General features: G+C 49.4%; 1 protein-coding gene across 1 annotated transcript in view; it reads right to left on the bottom strand.

The window, feature by feature from the left end:
* Nucleotides 1–2,961: 2,961 nt before the first annotated feature.
* SERGEF (secretion regulating guanine nucleotide exchange factor) overlaps nt 2,962–16,266 on the bottom strand; it is a 234,728-nt gene continuing 221,423 nt past the window's right edge. The window contains 2 exon segments of the mRNA XM_019456464.2: nt 2,962–3,069; nt 3,072–3,317. Of these exon segments, the coding sequence (XP_019312009.2) occupies nt 2,978–3,069; nt 3,072–3,317 (338 nt within the window). The 3' untranslated portion in view covers nt 2,962–2,977.

Here is a 16,266-nt window from a genome sequence, read left to right as displayed (position 1 = left end):
GATGGCCTTCTGGGACTGAAGGTGGTGGGGGTATCAAGGGGAGAGGGGGTGCCTGTGACCAGGAGGGGAGAGCCTGTGGTAGGTCGGTGAGGACGCAAACACCCCACGAACACCTGGAATGTGGTGACCACACACAATCACTCCAGAGGCCAGGCCCAAGAGCTGTGAGCACATGGCGGAGCTCACTCCCCTCTTCTTTTTCCTTCCCCCTCCCCTTACGGGAGGAATACAAAGGCCAATCTACTTCCTCTATCAGAAAAAAAAGTAAAGAAAACGAGTGGGTACTCAAGTTGGCTTCTATGGCTCATTAGCTAACCAGGTGGGGGATGCTGACATTAACTCTCAGCTGGTCATAATCTGCACAGCACAGTTATCACACACTTGTAAGAGATAAGCACAGAGGACAGGTGGGTGTGAGGGGATCATGATCCCCTCATTTAACCTCCCTACCCCCTTGGTGGCCCTGAAGGTGTACACACCAATTCGTTAACATTTACCAGGCACTTCCTCTGTATCAGGGCCCATCTTTGGTGAAGGGTTCCAGAACCGACCAAGACCCGATCGCTCACTCTCGAAGAGCTGAGGTCTGTTTGGAATGAGGGGCTCGGACATCTACAAATCTGAGGATGACCATGGGAATCAAAGGGCCCAGAAAAAAATCTGGGCGACCCTGTGGACAGCCCCTTGAGCTTTCAGGCACTCATCAGATCCAGTGAACGGGCCTAGAGAAAGCCTGTCTGCCGCTGCAGGAAGGGCAGAACGGAGGGACTTCCGGTGACAGGGCTGTCTGTGGTGGCATCTAGTGCCAGGGGCCATTCGCTCTTCCATGCGTGGATTATCAAGAAGGGTCTGAGTCACGTTCTGAGCCAGCACCCCTGACCTTGTTTCAGGCTGGGAAGGAGCCCCAAGACACTTCTTTCTTGTGCCTACAGGTGGCCTCGGGAGAGGCACTAGGGCTCAGCAGTAGAAGATTTGGAACTGGGGTTTCTTCTATAGGAGCTGAGGGAGGCAGGAGGGAACTCTGAACTGGCGTGCTGTGAGCTCACGTGTGTCGGCTGCTCGTGAGTAGAAAGCCTGTCTGGGAGGTGTGGGCCTGAGTAGTCTCCAGGGTGGGACTGCTTTCTGGACTGTGTGTAGGACGGTGGCGGGCAGCCCGCAACTGTGGGCTTGCTCCGGTGTGGTCCTCTCTGGACCATCCAATTTCTCCAGATCAGAGGGTATGGGAACCTTGGCAAGACCAGTTCAGAGTGCACAGATGTCCTTCTTCCCACTGCGGAAGTGCTTAGAGGCTGTCGTAGCCTCTGCTGGTTCTGGGAGGTGGGGGACCAAGGCCTTTGCTGGCCAGGGCAGTGCTGTTTTTTGGGTACAGTATCGGGAGCAGGACTCTATGCACGGGTGTTCAAGGTCAGCCAACGGCTGTGGGTGATGTCTAGGTTCAGGCCTGGGGAGCTCAGGATTATCTTCATCCCCACTCCATTGAGCTGAACCCACTCCTGATCCCAGGGTTGAGCCTCATCTGCCCACCCTGGTCTCGCTCAAGGCCTGGGACGGGTCACCTCCCAGTCAGGACACTGAGCCAGGAGTGAGGTGTGTGGTCCCTTCCCCTTTTTAGGCCTCTTGTTTTCCCACATGAATAATGAAAATGTTGGATAAGACCAATGGTTTTCAAAACTTTCTTAAGGAACCCTTGTCAAGTGAAATCTTATGTGGAGCCCAGTATATAATATAAATTAAAATAAAGCTGCTGTGAATAAGGTGGAGGGTGTGGGCCCAGATCTTTGTCCACATGGCTTCCTTTCATCCATAGACTGCCAGGTGGCCACCGAATTCTCAGGAGACTTCTAGGGCTCTAACAAATGCACTTTGAAGGCCACTAGGCGAGAAGGTCATTACAGGTCCTCCAGCTCTGATATCTTGGGAGTGTAACTTCCTGAAGCCACCGTAGTCTAGCCCTCACGGGTCTAGGCCCAATCCTCTCCTGAGTCCCAAAGGGAAGGTGGTGTGGGATGGGCCACTAGCTAGCTGGTGACACTGCCACACAGTCCCCAGGGAAAGCTGTTTCCTGAGGCAGCAGAAAGGTGCTATGTCCCCCAAAGTCACAGCTGCCACCTGGGGAGGCCTGGGGCCTGTGGTCTGGCCTACACCCCATTTTACCTCCTCCTCCTCCTCCAGAGGCAAGGAGGGCTAAGAGGCAGATGTCAGGGGTTAGGGTCAGACTCCCCTTCCTATGCTGCAGCCTGTCCCTCACCCGAAACTACACCGCTTGGCAATTAGTCACGCAGGCCAGCTCCAGAGTGCTGCCTGGCTCGGATGAAGACACCCATCCTCTGAGAGTTCACTGGTTCTAGATTCTGTTGTCTGTTCCAGGTGCCTCCTCTGTCGGGTCTTCCCAGAAGTCCTATCTCTTCCTCCACTTATTCATCTCCACTTCCTACCCCCCCACCCCCCCATCCAGGGCCTTCTCTCTTCTAGTCACCAAGACAAGAACTCCTTCCCATCCGAGTATCCACCTGCAAACTAATCCTCGAATCAGTAAATTAATGCTCCAGGCGCTGAGAATAAAACCTCAGGGAGGCCTTTGGCTGCTCTGAGCAAGGCCTGGGAACCGTTTCTCTTGCCGAATCAAAGGCTGCTGGACCAAAATAACCACGGGGGATGGGGCTGGGTATTCCGTCCCCACCAGGTAAAGACAGGCTGGAGCTGCTGTTTTCCATGTCCTTTGGGGATTCCGGTTTAAATGTCGCTTAGGGGCCAGACTCCCCAGCCATGCAACCAAGTGAGGTTCTTGTTATTGCCCTCAGGGGGGGTCCCGTTCCCATCTGCTGGGCAGGAAGGATGTCTGTCTCCTTGAACCCCAGACGCTGAGCCGGCCGCCTCCCATTGTTCTGGCCTGTGGTCAGCCCCCCTTCTCAGGCCGACCACACAACCTGACCAAGCAATTCTCTGGGAACACTTTGGGTTGGAAAAAATCACTTTATTAAAGGGCCTCTGTCACAAGCCCCCCATCTCTGGACCTGTCAGATAGGCTTTCAGTAGAAGTTTCTGGTTGTCTTTCCTTCCAGTTTCTCTGTCCATGGCTTCCTGAGATTTGGCACTCTCAGCGGCATCTGGGGAAGGGCCAGTGACCTTGGGGTGCTGGCCCAATGCAGGGAGGGCTGGCAGCTGGCAGAGCGCCAGGGAGTGGCCAGCCCCACAGCCCACAAGGAGTCCCAGTGACGACTGCAGAGATGGCACAGGCTTCGGGGCCCAGATGTTGGCTTCGGAGCCGTCCCCGCACATGCCGTGCTCGTTCCAGCCCCAAGAGTAGCACGTCCCTCCTGTGGAAAAGAAGAGACTGCTGTAGAAGTGGCTTTGAGAACAGGGCTCAAACAATCAACCTGGGGACACGGGTAATATCCTAAACCCTGGTTTCCACGTGACAAGACCAAAGCTCAACCGTACTTGGTGGCTTGCCCACCACCCTTGCTTCCACCCTGCCCTCCAGAGCCTTCCCAGTGTTTCTCACTCCTGCCACCCCACAGCTGTCCCTGTCCCAAACCTGGCCTTCCTCCTTCCTTCACCGTAACCTCCTCCCTCCTCCCCACCCCATAATCCAAGACCTGCCGACTCTTCCTCCAGAGAAATAGCTCAAATCCTTCCATCTCTCCATCTCTACTGCCTTCCCCTTATCCCGGCACCATTCTCCCGCGTGCTGGGCCGTGCCGACAGCCAAGGGACTAACTGGGCAGCTCACCATCTGCCCCAATCTTCAAAGAGCGTCTAGATGATCTCTGACGACTGCAAATCTAATCACATCACTCCCCTGCTTAAAAGACTTCTGTGACTTCCAATGCCCTTAAAGGCCTTTCTTTGGCCTGTGAGGCCCTGAGTGACCTGGCTCCTGACCACCTTGCTGCCCTCCCCTTACTCTCCCCCCACCTCACTACGTTCCAAAACCCCTGCCTTCTTTCCATTCCTTACATATGCCTTGTGGAGCCTTCTTTCTCTTGAGGTCCTCTTTTTAATGGGCTCCAGACCTCCTCATCTTTTAAATTCAAGTTAAATGTCGTTCTGAGGCCAGATTCCCTGGCCACTCGATCTAACTTAGATTCTTGATATTGCCCTTGGACTTCACCCCCACGGGGGCCCTCGCACTTTGTGGTGGATAGATGACTTGTGTAGTCATGTGTGTACTGTCCCCTCCTCACTAGCCGATGTGCTCTACAAGGAGGGAAGGACCACGTACGTTTCATTCACTGCCGTATGTCTAGCCTGGTACACAGCTGGTGCTCAATAAGGGCTCGTTGATGAGATAAAAGATTGAATGAACACAGTCATACAGCCAGAGTCTCTAGACCAGCATGATGCCCCCACACATCACAGCATCTCTTCCTAGGTTTAGACCCTTTCCTAGGGCCTAAACTCACTCGTGTTTTTTGTAGTCATTAAAAATTTTTTGCCCCCAATTTATAAAAATAACACATCTTCCTGACAAAAAAAAAAAATGAAAAATACGGATGAGTGTAAAGAAAAAAGCAGACTTTGATCTTGGCACTACTATGAATATTTTAGATAATCTCTTTTAAACCTTTAATTTGTGAAGTTTGTAAATATTTGTGTATATTTCGTTCTGCTTTTGTCCCTTACTAACACAAATATTTCTCCACAGGACTGCAAAGGATTCAAAAAGAAAATTAAAAATAATTTGTTTGAAATTTTGAAATAATTCAATATGCAGAAAGATACAAGAAATAACTTAGCAGAAAGAAACATACTCCATCCAGATTTAGAACATTCGTCAACATATCTGCTTCAACGCTTCCCTTAAAAAAAAGAAAATATACCAGTAAGATAACAGTTTAAGCCCTGCTTCCCGTTCTTGCCCTCCAGCCATTTCTCCTCCCAGGAAGGAGCCACTATTTTGAAGTTGGTGTTTGCTACTGCTTTTATACTTTCTACACATATGTCATTAAATGCCATGTAACATTTTTAGTCTGTTTTAAAGATTTATATAAATAGTGTTGAAATATCTATCTTTATAACACGTGCCCTTTACACTCGGTATTCTTTTTGGAAATTTATCCGAGCTGACACAGATCAAGTTCGTTTATTTTAACTGTGCTCAGTATCCCCTTATGTATAAATCTTATTTGACTTATCCATTCCCCTTCTGATGGACAGTTCTTTGATGATGATAATTGTTGCTACCTTCTTACACAATATATAATGTACAATATCATGTACTTCAGAGTAATATTGTCGCTATTGTAAACAGCGCTGCCATGAACACCCCTGAGCACGTCTCCCTGTACGGAGAGGCGTCTGCGCAGGGCCGGTCCCCAGACGTGAGTGGAGTGGAGCCACACGTTTAGATTTAGATACGGCTAATAGCTGCCACAATGGCTGCAGTTACTTCCCGTCCCATCAGCGATGGATATGAATGTTTCCCTCTATCTTTACCTTCGCACTCTTGCTATTCTGACAAGTACAATGAACGAATCTGCATTTCCCCGACTACTAGTGAGAGGGAGCATCACTTCATTTATAGCCCTGAGTCGCCTCCTCTTATGAATTGCCTCTGTACATTCTTGCCTGTTTTTCTCTTTGGCTGTTTGTCTTTTTTTTTTTTTTTAATCGATTTGTGAGTTTTCTTGATGTATTATTTTCTACTTTTTTGCTATTCTATGCATTGTGTCTTCTCCCACACGTCCATGGCATGTCTCTTCACTTTGCTTACGGTATCTTTTATTAAACAAATTTCTTTAAAATGACTGTCTGATTGTCCATTATGGAGATTCAACAATTTCCTTAACCTGTATCCTATTAACAGATATGCAGGTTGTTTTGAGTTTTTCATTATTTTGAATAACTTGAATAATATTCCTGTGAGTATCTTTGCACACATATCTTTTTCTACCTAATTGCTTCCCTCAAATTAGATTCTTTTTTTTTTTTTTTTTTAATTTTTTTTTTTTTTCAACGTTTTTTATTTATTTTTGGGACAGAGAGAGACAGAGCATGAACGGGGGAGGGGCAGAGAGAGAGGGAGACACAGAATCGGAAACAGGCTCCAGGCTCCGAGCCATCAGCCCAGAGCCTGACGCGGGGCTCGAACTCACAGACCGCGAGATCGTGACCTGGCTGAAGTCGGACGCTTAACCGACTGCGCCACCCAGGCGCCCCTCAAATTAGATTCTTAAAATGGGAATTCCTGGTCAACTGGTATCGACATTTTTGAGATTCCTGAGTACTGTTTTTAATGCTTCCACAATATTTTTCAGAAAGGCCACCTGAATACAACTATGGCAATCTGTGGAAGTTTCCGTTTTACTCCAGCATTGCCAGTATTTAGTGCTCATTATAATGTTTAAAAAATCTTTTCTAATTTGAAGACACAAAAAGATTTCTCATTGTTTGTATTTGTACATTATTGCCATCAAAACTGAAAAATAAGGGGCGACTCTGTGGCTCAGTCGGTTAAGCGTCCAACTTCAGCTCAGGTCATGATCTCATGGTTCATGGGTTTGAGCCCCACGCCAGGCTCTGTGCTTACAGCTCCAAGCCTAGAGCGTCCTTGAGATTCTGTGTCTCAGTCTCTCTCTGCCCCTCCCCTGCTTGCACTCTCTCTCTCTCTCAAAAATAAATAAACATTAAAAAATTTTTTAAAAACCTGAAAAATAATTCTTACGTTACTCAGATATTTGTATTTCCTCTTTTGTGTATTGTCTGCTTCATATCTTTTTCCTGTTTAGTATACAAGGGTTTAAGTGCTCAGATCCAAGAGCCAGATGGCTTGGGTTCAAATCCTAGCTCTTCTATTTATTAGCTGAGTGACCTTGGGCAAGTTACTTAGTGTCTCTGTGCCTCAGTTCCTTCATCTGTTAAATGGGGATAATAGTACCTTTATCATAAAGTTGTTTATAAGCGTTAAATGAGTAAGTAGGTGTAAAATACTTAGAATGGAAGTTGCCACATAGTATTATGTAAATATTTGTTATTGTTAAGAGCCTTCTTAAGAGCCTTCTTGTTATGTTAAGAGCCTTCTTGTTTTAAAGATTTTTATTTTTAGAATATTCTTTCTCTGCCATATCTAGCACAAATATTTTTTTCTTAGTTTGACTTAAAACTTTGTCTTGGGTCTTTTGATATAAAACATAAGCTTTATGGTTCTTTGTAGTAAACTTCATTGATCTCTTACAATTTCTTCTACTGCTTCTAAGAACTGAAAGCCCATCCCTATCTGGATCAGAATGTATTCTTTTTGATTTTTCAACGATCTTATTTACTTTTCTATCTTTACATTTCACCCTTTCTCCACTGAAAATCTGTTTCCCAGACCACTCTTCCACAGGGGGAGGCCGGCTGGCCAGGGATTACCCTTCCTTTCCCTTTTCCTTTTCCCTGGTAGGAAGGCAATCACTGGCCAAAAGTTTGGGTTTGGGGAAACACAGATGTCTCCCTGTTTGGCCCACGAGCGAGGAAATGCACACAGAGAAGATGAGCCCCGGGCCGCAGCTCCTATGGTTACGCAGGAGTTTCGGCCAAGTTGACGTGAGGCACAAAGTGGGAGAGTGGAAGAGGCTTGGTACCTTTGGGCCCTGCTCGGCACCTGGCGTGGGCTTCGCGCCCGGGCCTGGTGAGTGGCACCAGCTGACGGTCAGCAGGAATGGGGGTGGGAGGAAGGCAGAGCTGACCTACCACCAGGAGGCGGCACAACGGGCAGCTGGCAGGTCCCTCTCCTCCTGCCAAAGGAAACACGCTCTGAGGGGCCGGGGTAGCCAGAGGCCTTGAGCCAGGGCTTTCATGCCCACTGGGTCGAGAAGTCTGGCAAAGGGCCAGAAATTTCTTCCCCCAATACTTCCAAAGAAGCCTACTCGAAGTCAGGTGCTTTATATTCTTTATCTCATTTAATTCCAACAACCCTGTGAGGCAGCCATGTTTCGTAGATTATTCTCGTTTCGTAGAGGATGAGGCGAGGCACTAGAAACCAGGAAGTGTGGCTCCAGAATCTGCACTAACTTTGCATATTACATACCAGGGCTTGCCAAATTTATTCTAAAAAGGCAGATAGTAAATATTTTAGGTTTGAGAGCCTCATTTGGTTTCTGTTGCATATTCTTCTTTATTATAACCCTTTAAAAACCATTCGTAGCTTGCAAGGCCATACGAAACAGGCCATAGCTCAGACCCGGCCTGCGGGTCACACTTTGCCAGCCCTTGGCATACATATACAATGTCCACTATTTACTGTGGACTGTGCTCCGCTGTCCCGGGTCCCACGCTACCAAATGGCTGCGCGATAATGGTACTTCTGTCCCCATCTACGTCATAAGGTCGCTAGGAGGAGGACTGCATAAGTGGACATGCCCCAGCACAGTGCCCGACACACGGTGACGGCCCACACCCACGTATGACGCAGACCACAGGAAGGGGAGGAAAAGGCTTTAAGAAAGGCCGTGCCAGTGTCAAATGGCACGGAGGAGAGGACGGGCACCAGCAGATGGGAAGGCCTGGGTGGAACGACACGAAGTTTGGGGTTTCTGAACATTTTAAACAAACTTCCTATGTAAAAAACAAGAACAAAAACAAAAACCAGGCTGCTGAACTTCGAAAGTGAAAGATGAACTGTGCCTTGGGGCGCCTGGGTGGCTCAGTCGGTTAAGTGTCTGACTTCGGTTCAGGTCATGATCTCACGGTTTGGGAGTTCGAGCCCCGTGTTGGGCCCTGTGCTGACAGCTCGGAGCCTGGAGCTTGCTTCAGATTCTGTGTCTCCCTCTCTCTCTGCCCCTCCGCCACTCATACTCTGTCTCTCAAAAATAAATAAACGTTAAAAAAAAAAACAAAACTAAAAAAAAAAAAAAAAAAAAGAAAGAAAGATGAGCTGTGCCCTGAACAGAAGGGACTCTCAGCAAGACCTTTAAGTACTGAAGCCCCTCCAGCATTTGAGAATCGGTTTCATATGCCCCCCCAACCAGCCTCATTTAGGGTCTTTTTAGGGACACAGTGAAGGTGGGAAGGCCCTCTGGATTCAGCAAGCTACTACTACGCAGGCCCTTCTCATGCAGAAGTGAGAGGAAGGAGAATGGCCTATGGTAGGCCTCTCCCTAAGCTAACTGGAATGTGGAACACCCAGTTTTCAAAATAGGTAGGTTATAGGATCATTCCTGGCTTTACAGAGGGCTCTCTGCAGTGTGCCGGGCACTTACCAGGTCCTTGAGGAACTGAAACCCACCTGATTGATCCAGACCTGGTTTACTGGCCTTGAGGTACATGGCTGGGCCTTGGGTGGAGAGCCCATAGTTACTGGGATTCCCTAGCCTCTTAAGACTTCAGGCCCCCTGATCATGGGGCTCAATGGAGTTGGCCTCATCCAGGCCGTGACAAGTGATGGGCTTGCAGCCCACCACACTTGCGTCAGCCTAAGAGCCCTGCAGGCAGCGGAACCCAGGGACTGGCAGGGTCCTGGCACAGGCTAGACACAATACTCAAATCTGTTCAGGCCTCGTGGCACCTGCCTGAGCTTCTTGGCAACCTGGGTCCTTAGAGGGCCTTATGGTGCTGGGATTACAGCCCAATGCTAGGGAGGGGGACACATTTCTGCTGGAGGGCCTTGCCTAAGAGGGGCAAACACCCGAGCATGTGTGATAGAGCTAGTGTGGTAGAGCTTCATTCTGAACCATGGAACGAAGACTACATTTCCCAACCTCTCTTGCAGCTGGGTGTGTGAACGAGCTGTAAGCCAAAATGTTCTGTAATAGCTATGGCGCCTTGCCTTCAAAGACAGATGGCATGTACCCGTTGCCCCTTCGTCTATCTTCTCACTGGGAATGTGGATGTGATGGCTGGAGCTCTAGCTGCCATCTCAAACCATGAGAAAGAAGGCTATCACCTAGGGATATTACTTCCCAATTGCATACTAATGTCACTTAATCCCCACAGCAACCTCCATTTATGACTCCGGTGTTATGATCTCCATTTTACAGATGACGCAACTAGGCTCAAAGGGTGAAAAAACTTGTTGATGGTCACACAGCCATGCTGAGCCAGGACTAGAATCCCTGACTCCCAAGTCTCAGGCTCATTCACGAGTGCCAAACTGTGTGAAAATGTAGTAACATCACCGAATGGTTAGTGTATGCCAGGCCCTGTGATGAACACTTAGTTCGCTGAATCTCCACAGCAAGCCTGCAAGGTAAAATCTAACATTATCCCCGTTTTCCAGAGAGATGGCGTGAACTGTGCAAGGTAAGAAGCAGAACTGGATTCTAGCCTGGGCATTGGGACTCCAGGGCCTCTTCTGTTAATATACTATCCTCTCTAGCGAAAACCCTGCTTCCCGGGTAATTAGGAAAAGGTACAGAGTAGCAGCCCACCTGTGTGGGGGACAAGGTCAGCGGTGGAAGGCAGGAGCCATAGCTGGTGAGAGAAGCACTCTGCAGGAAGCACTGACCTCACTGAGCCCTTGTGAGCACTGGGGCCCAGGCCCGGGGAAGCCGCATAGGGCCCTGCCCCTCCTGCATCTAGTGGGCTGGGGAAGGGAGGAAGAATGTGGGCAAAAAGTCAGGCAACTAATGTTTCCCCTTGTCTCCTGTCAAAGGCCTCACAAAGACCTAGAGCATCAGGAGGGGCTGGTCTTCTGCAATACCAGGCAGAGAGAGAAGGACGGGTGAGGTCTGAGTAGCCTCACAGAGAAGGCTCTGGATTCAGGAAGCTGGTAAATGTCATTGTGGCCGCAGCTGGCCTTGGAGCTAGGTAAATTTGGGAAAAACTTCTGGGTGTCCAGCCACCAAACTCACGTGGATCCCACCCCTTTGGCAATAATTGCCAGGGTGATCCCTAGGGTCCTGCTGTGAGCAAGGAATGGCGAGGGAAGAACCCAGAATTCAGGCCTCCTATGGTGTTTTGGGTCTAGTTCAGGTCCTCACGCTCTCTTGCCTGGACAGTTACAACAGCTACTCTATCCTTTACGCAGAGGCAGCTGGCCTGGGTGGGGGACTCAGGCTGAAGCACAGCAAGGACTAGGTCCTCCTGTGGGCAACCTCCTGTCTCCTGCCACCAAGGTGACCAAGACCAGGACTCTCAGCTGGCTCTCCAAGCCCTCTGTCCCTCTTGGCTGCATCACCCCTCTTTCCCAGTGCTCTGTGCCAGCCCCGCAGGCTTGGCCGCAGGCAACAGCCCCGGCCGTTGGCACGGGCCCTCTTATGGTGGGCAGAGTCTGGGCTGAGACAAATCAAGAGTCCCTCCCCGAATTCACCCAGGCTTTTCAACAGTCATGATTTGCTCAGGCAAGTCCATTTATGTGGAAGCTCTTCTTCCTGGCCCTGTGCTGGACACAAGACCTAGATGAGGAAAATTCAGTTTCTGCCCCGGGGCTCCCGGTCCACTGGGGAAGACGACCAAGAGAAGGATGATTATGGGGACCAATGGCATGTGTGCACAAGGAGCCACACACAACAGTGTTCACTGCAAAAGACTGGGGGAAGCCCCCAAATACTCATCTATAGAGAAGTGTTTAAAGAAAGGATAGTGGCTCAGTCGGTTGAGTGGCTGACTTCGGCTCAGGTCATGATCTCGTGGTCTGTGAGTTCGAGCCCCGCGTCGGGCTCTGTGCTGACAGCTCAGAGCCTGGAGCCTGTTTCGGATTCTGTGTCTCCCTCTCTCTGACCCTCCTCCGTTCATGCTCTGTCTCTCTCTGTCTCAAAAATAAATAAACGTTAAAAAAAAAAAAATTAAAAAAAAAAGAAAGGATGGCTCGACCCTACTACCCAGCTACTAAAAACAATGAGATAGCTTTCTATGGCCTGACATCAAGATATCTAAGACATTCTAGAGAGAAAACTGGTTGCAGAACAACACAGAGTATGATTCAATTTATGTAGATCCCCTATATATCTCTATAGGTACAGATCTTGAAGAATACATCCCCAGCTGTGAACAATCTCTGAGCAACAGAGGGAGAAATGGAGGGGAAAGGTGGCCAAGATTTTGTCATTTGTTCAAATACTTTAAGAAGTAGTAACAAAGGATGATGATTTAAAAAAGAAAACACAAAACTATAGCTTACTTGACAATAATATATTTTAAAAAATAACAGTATTCCTAAGGGACAGAGGTAGCATAAAGGAGAGGACGGTATGTTCTGTTGGGGAAAGGAGATGGGTGTCACTGAAAGTTTCAGAGGTTCATTCTTAGCTGGGTTTTGAAGGATGAGTAGGAGTTAACCAATTTTTTTTAAGGTTTATTTAACTTTTTTTTTTTTTAGCATTTATTCATTTTTGAGAGAGAGAGAGAGAGAGAGAGAAGGCAGCAGAGGGGCAGAGAGAGAGGTTGACACAGAGCTTGAACTCATGGACCTGAGTTGAAGTTGGATGCTTAACCGACTGAGCCACCCAGGCGCTCCAGGAGTTCACCAGTCTTAAATAGAGGGTATCCATTGAAATCTGCCCACTCTGGGCTGCTTTCATTGATCCCAGTGTCATCCTTTTGCTGCAGAAGTGAATGGTGGCTGAGCGTAGGGCTGGGTCCCACTGCGCTGTGGGAAGGCTATTAATTTCACTTTGTCTGAGCTCCTAGTACCCAGAATCCTCTAAGCATACATACCACACCCCTCCTGGTTCTACAGGTATTTATATTTGCACTTGTCTCACCAGTCTGTGAGCTGGGATTGGAGTTGGGTGCTGAGAACAGGGCACACTCATCAAGTAGTCCTTAGGCACATGGGACAGGCACTCAGATTATGTATGCATCTAGTCTTTCTGAGCCCCCTGTTCTGTCTAGAGAGTAGCAAGAAGGGGAACACCCCTAATGCTGAAATTGGGTGCCATCAACCTTAGTTGTATGCCTGGTTGCTTGCCTTTATTCCCTCGTCTGTGGCCAGAACTGCCCGCTGGCCATAGGCCTCAAGAACAGAGAGCTGCAAGTCTCTGTCCCCAGTCACACTGCCCAGAAAAGCAATTCCTACAGAGAATGGCCATGAGAATGGCTGGGAGGACAATGGCCTCACAGGGCCAGGCTGAGGGAAGAGGCATTGACAGTGCAGGACCCTTTCAATAACCAGTCTATCCATCACTCTCCAGGGCCCATGACGCCCTCAGGCAGGAGCTGAGGCAGCAGGAAAGAGCCGTTCCAGAATCAGAAAGTGGAGCTGTTCACCCCCAGAATCCCTCTAGGGAAGTTTTGGGATTGTGGCCCAAATTGCCTCAGGGAAGGCTGTAAGTGGAAGCAGGCTGGCCTAGGGGCCCTTCCAGACCAGGATCCATGGAAGTGCTGAGAATGCATTGAGAAGGGGAGATGGGGTGAAGGCTGAAAGCAAGGAGAAGGAGGGCTGGGTGTCTACATGGAAGAAAAGATGAGGGCCTCTGGAAGAAGGAATTAGGAAGGTAACATTCAAAACATAGCCAGAACCAGCCACTTCTCACCAGCCCCATCACCTTATACTAGAACTCTGAGGGCTTCCTACTGGTTCCTCTGCTGCCTCTACTGCCTCTCGTCATCTGTCCTCCACACAGAGCCTGCGTGATCCCATTAAAACCCAAGTCAGACGTGGCACTGCTCTGCTCAGAATGCTCCAATGGCTTCTCCTCTTACTCAGATAAACAACAGCTTCCTCTCCGACCTCAAGTCCCATGTGTTCCACCCTACTGACATCAGAACAGCTACACTGACTTCTTGTTCCTCAAACAGTAATCACCTCAGGGCCTTTGCACTTGCTATTCCTGCTGTCTGGAATGCTCTTGCCCTGATATCCACAGGTTCATTCCCTCATGTTGTGCATGTATTTGTTCAAATGCCACCTTATCTATCTGAAAGGCCTTCCCTGACGACTCTGTATGAAATAGCGGTCTACAACCCTCCCCATCTCTGTCTCCTCATCTGCTTTATTTATTTATTTTTTGCTGTTTATCTATCAGCTCTTCAAAAGAAGGGACTCAGTTTTGTATGCTGCCATATCCCAGCACCTAAACAGTGCTCAGCACCTATTAGTACTCAAATACCTGTTGTGGGAATGAACAAACAAATGAATAAATGAATGAGCCAACGAACGAATGAACTGAATGAATAAATGGCCAGTGAGATAACAGAGCTGCCTCGTTCTCTCCTGAAGGGGCAAAAGAGAACCTGAGGATGTGGGGAGGAGATGCCATGGGTAGGCCGACTGCAGCTCACTATCAGGAAGAAGGCTGGGATGGCTAGGAGGCTGCCCAGAAGAGCAGCAGGTGGTCTTCTGCTGGAGGTTCCGAGCCCCCAGTTGGCACGGGCCCTCTTACGGTGGGCAGAGTCTGGGGTGAGACAAATCAAAAGTCCCTCTGGCCATGGAGAGCTTGTGTGGAGGTGTGGGTGGGTGTAGATGTGTATGAGAGGGAGGAAGGTGAGGCCGAAAGCAGGCCCCGGGCCTTCAGGCTGGCTCCCTCCGACAAGACAGACGAATGGCCTTGGTTCAGATGATAAACAGAAACGTACTGAGTTTCTGGGTTTACCCTCATCAGTCTTATTCTGAGGCTGCAATGTTGGGGCTGCTTTAGAACCTCTTTTAAAACCCCGTATCTCAAAAAGTTGTCCAGTTCTTTGTCAGTCTCTGTCCCGTTGCGTAAGAGGAAACTGAGGCCCAGAGCGGGGCAGTATTGTGCTGAGGTCCTCACCTACACACCTTCCCACTGTTCTCCGCCTCTCCCTTTGCATCACTTCGGGCACCGCATGTGATGGTTGGAGCAGCTCAGTGAGGAAGGTATTTGGATCAACACTGCATGGAAGAGAACATGAGAGTCTGGAAGAGGTTCAGAAACAGCTCAGCTGGGAGAGGCAGAGGCCAGCCTTCTGCCCCCACTTCCCCCCACCCCGGAGCAGGAGGTGCCGGGGCTGCCGTGGCCACATTTTCCCAGTCACCTGCACAGAGAGCGTGCCGTGGCACGTGGCACGTTGGCTCCACTGGGTGACTATTCTTAGATCTAGGGAGCTAGGAATGATGGATTTAGAACTTACGAGGTGGAAACGTGTTGGCCTGTTTTATAAACAACTGAAATCCTCCCCCCAGACTGTCTTTCTGAGTGCTGTGTTCTCTGTGGAACTGCTGGCTTTCTGGGCTTCCTGGCTGCACTGAGAGAGGGAAGAGAAAAGGCAACTAACCCTCTCGAGGGCCTACTATGGCCACGGATGGTGCCAGGGCTTTTGCATGACTCCATCCCGTTGAACAGAGCAGCCCTGGCAAGACGGTATTGGGATCACACTCTGTGATCACAGAGAGGTCCTGAAATGAGTAGGCCTGGTGTGCAGCCCCGTCCTGACAGCAGGGGTCTGGACCTGGTGGGTGGAGTGTTAAGGGCACAGGGTGGCAGCTCTGGAGTTCAATTCCTGGTAAGCGTTTCAAGTACTACGATTTCTTCACTGGAGGTGACAAGCTGCTGGCCTGTCCTCACAGCCAGCCAGGGACCCTCCTCTCAATAGGTTCCACGTTGCCATCATCCCTTTTTAAGTGTGTTCCCAGAGCTGGCCACAGCTCTCTAGAGACAATACACCCCTCTGGACGTATACCTTGTCCTGGAGGCGGCCTCTATCAGTTTAGCCGAGGCCACAGGAGCTGTGTTGGAGTCCCGGTCTGCGGACTCCTAAACCGTGCATGAGAAGCTATGCTGCATCCCCTGGCCTGGGCTGTGTGCTTCTGTTCTGGACCTGGCCAGAACTTTCAAGTTGTCTCCATTATTGTCTTACTGAATGGACACAGAAATCCCCGAGGGGCACTAGAGGAGGGGCAGGGGCACAGATGCAGCTCTGGGACGAGGGGCAGTGGGACTGCTGCCATTCCTGGGTCCTGGTCACCAACAGAGCCTCTCTACGCTGTTCTCCTCCCTGTGCCTGTCTGGGAATCACCAGTGTGCGTGAGAAGAGGCTGGGCGTTAGCACAACAGTGGGGGTAGGGGTGAGAGGGTCTGGGGCAGAAGAATCTATAGGCAGATCAGAAGATTAGGGCTCTAGAGAGGAGCCACGACTGGATGACACAAACCTGAGAAGGAATTCTCCCTTGCTTTCCAATCACTTACTAATGAACGTCTGCTCTGTGTTTGGTGCTGTACCCAATTCAGGTCGATGTATTTGGTACACGGCAACTAGGCCCCCACACAGTACGAGTGCTAGGTCAGGGACACATGCCAACTCTTCAGAAGGATCAAACCCCTTTGGGAATAGAGCCTGTCTCTTACTTATCTTCTCTTTTTCAGATAGCAAATTTTTATTGAACTCCATGACAGCCAAAAAAGAAAGAAAGAAAATACAATAGTACAAAAGAGGAAAAAA

This window comes from Panthera pardus, unplaced genomic scaffold, assembly GCF_024362965.1.
Source record: "Panthera pardus isolate Hobbes unplaced genomic scaffold, ASM2436296v1 HiC_scaffold_12, whole genome shotgun sequence".
NCBI lineage: Eukaryota > Metazoa > Chordata > Mammalia > Carnivora > Felidae > Panthera > Panthera pardus.
Note: the sequence above shows the minus strand (reverse complement) of the source record. Positions and strands in the feature narration are given on the sequence as shown.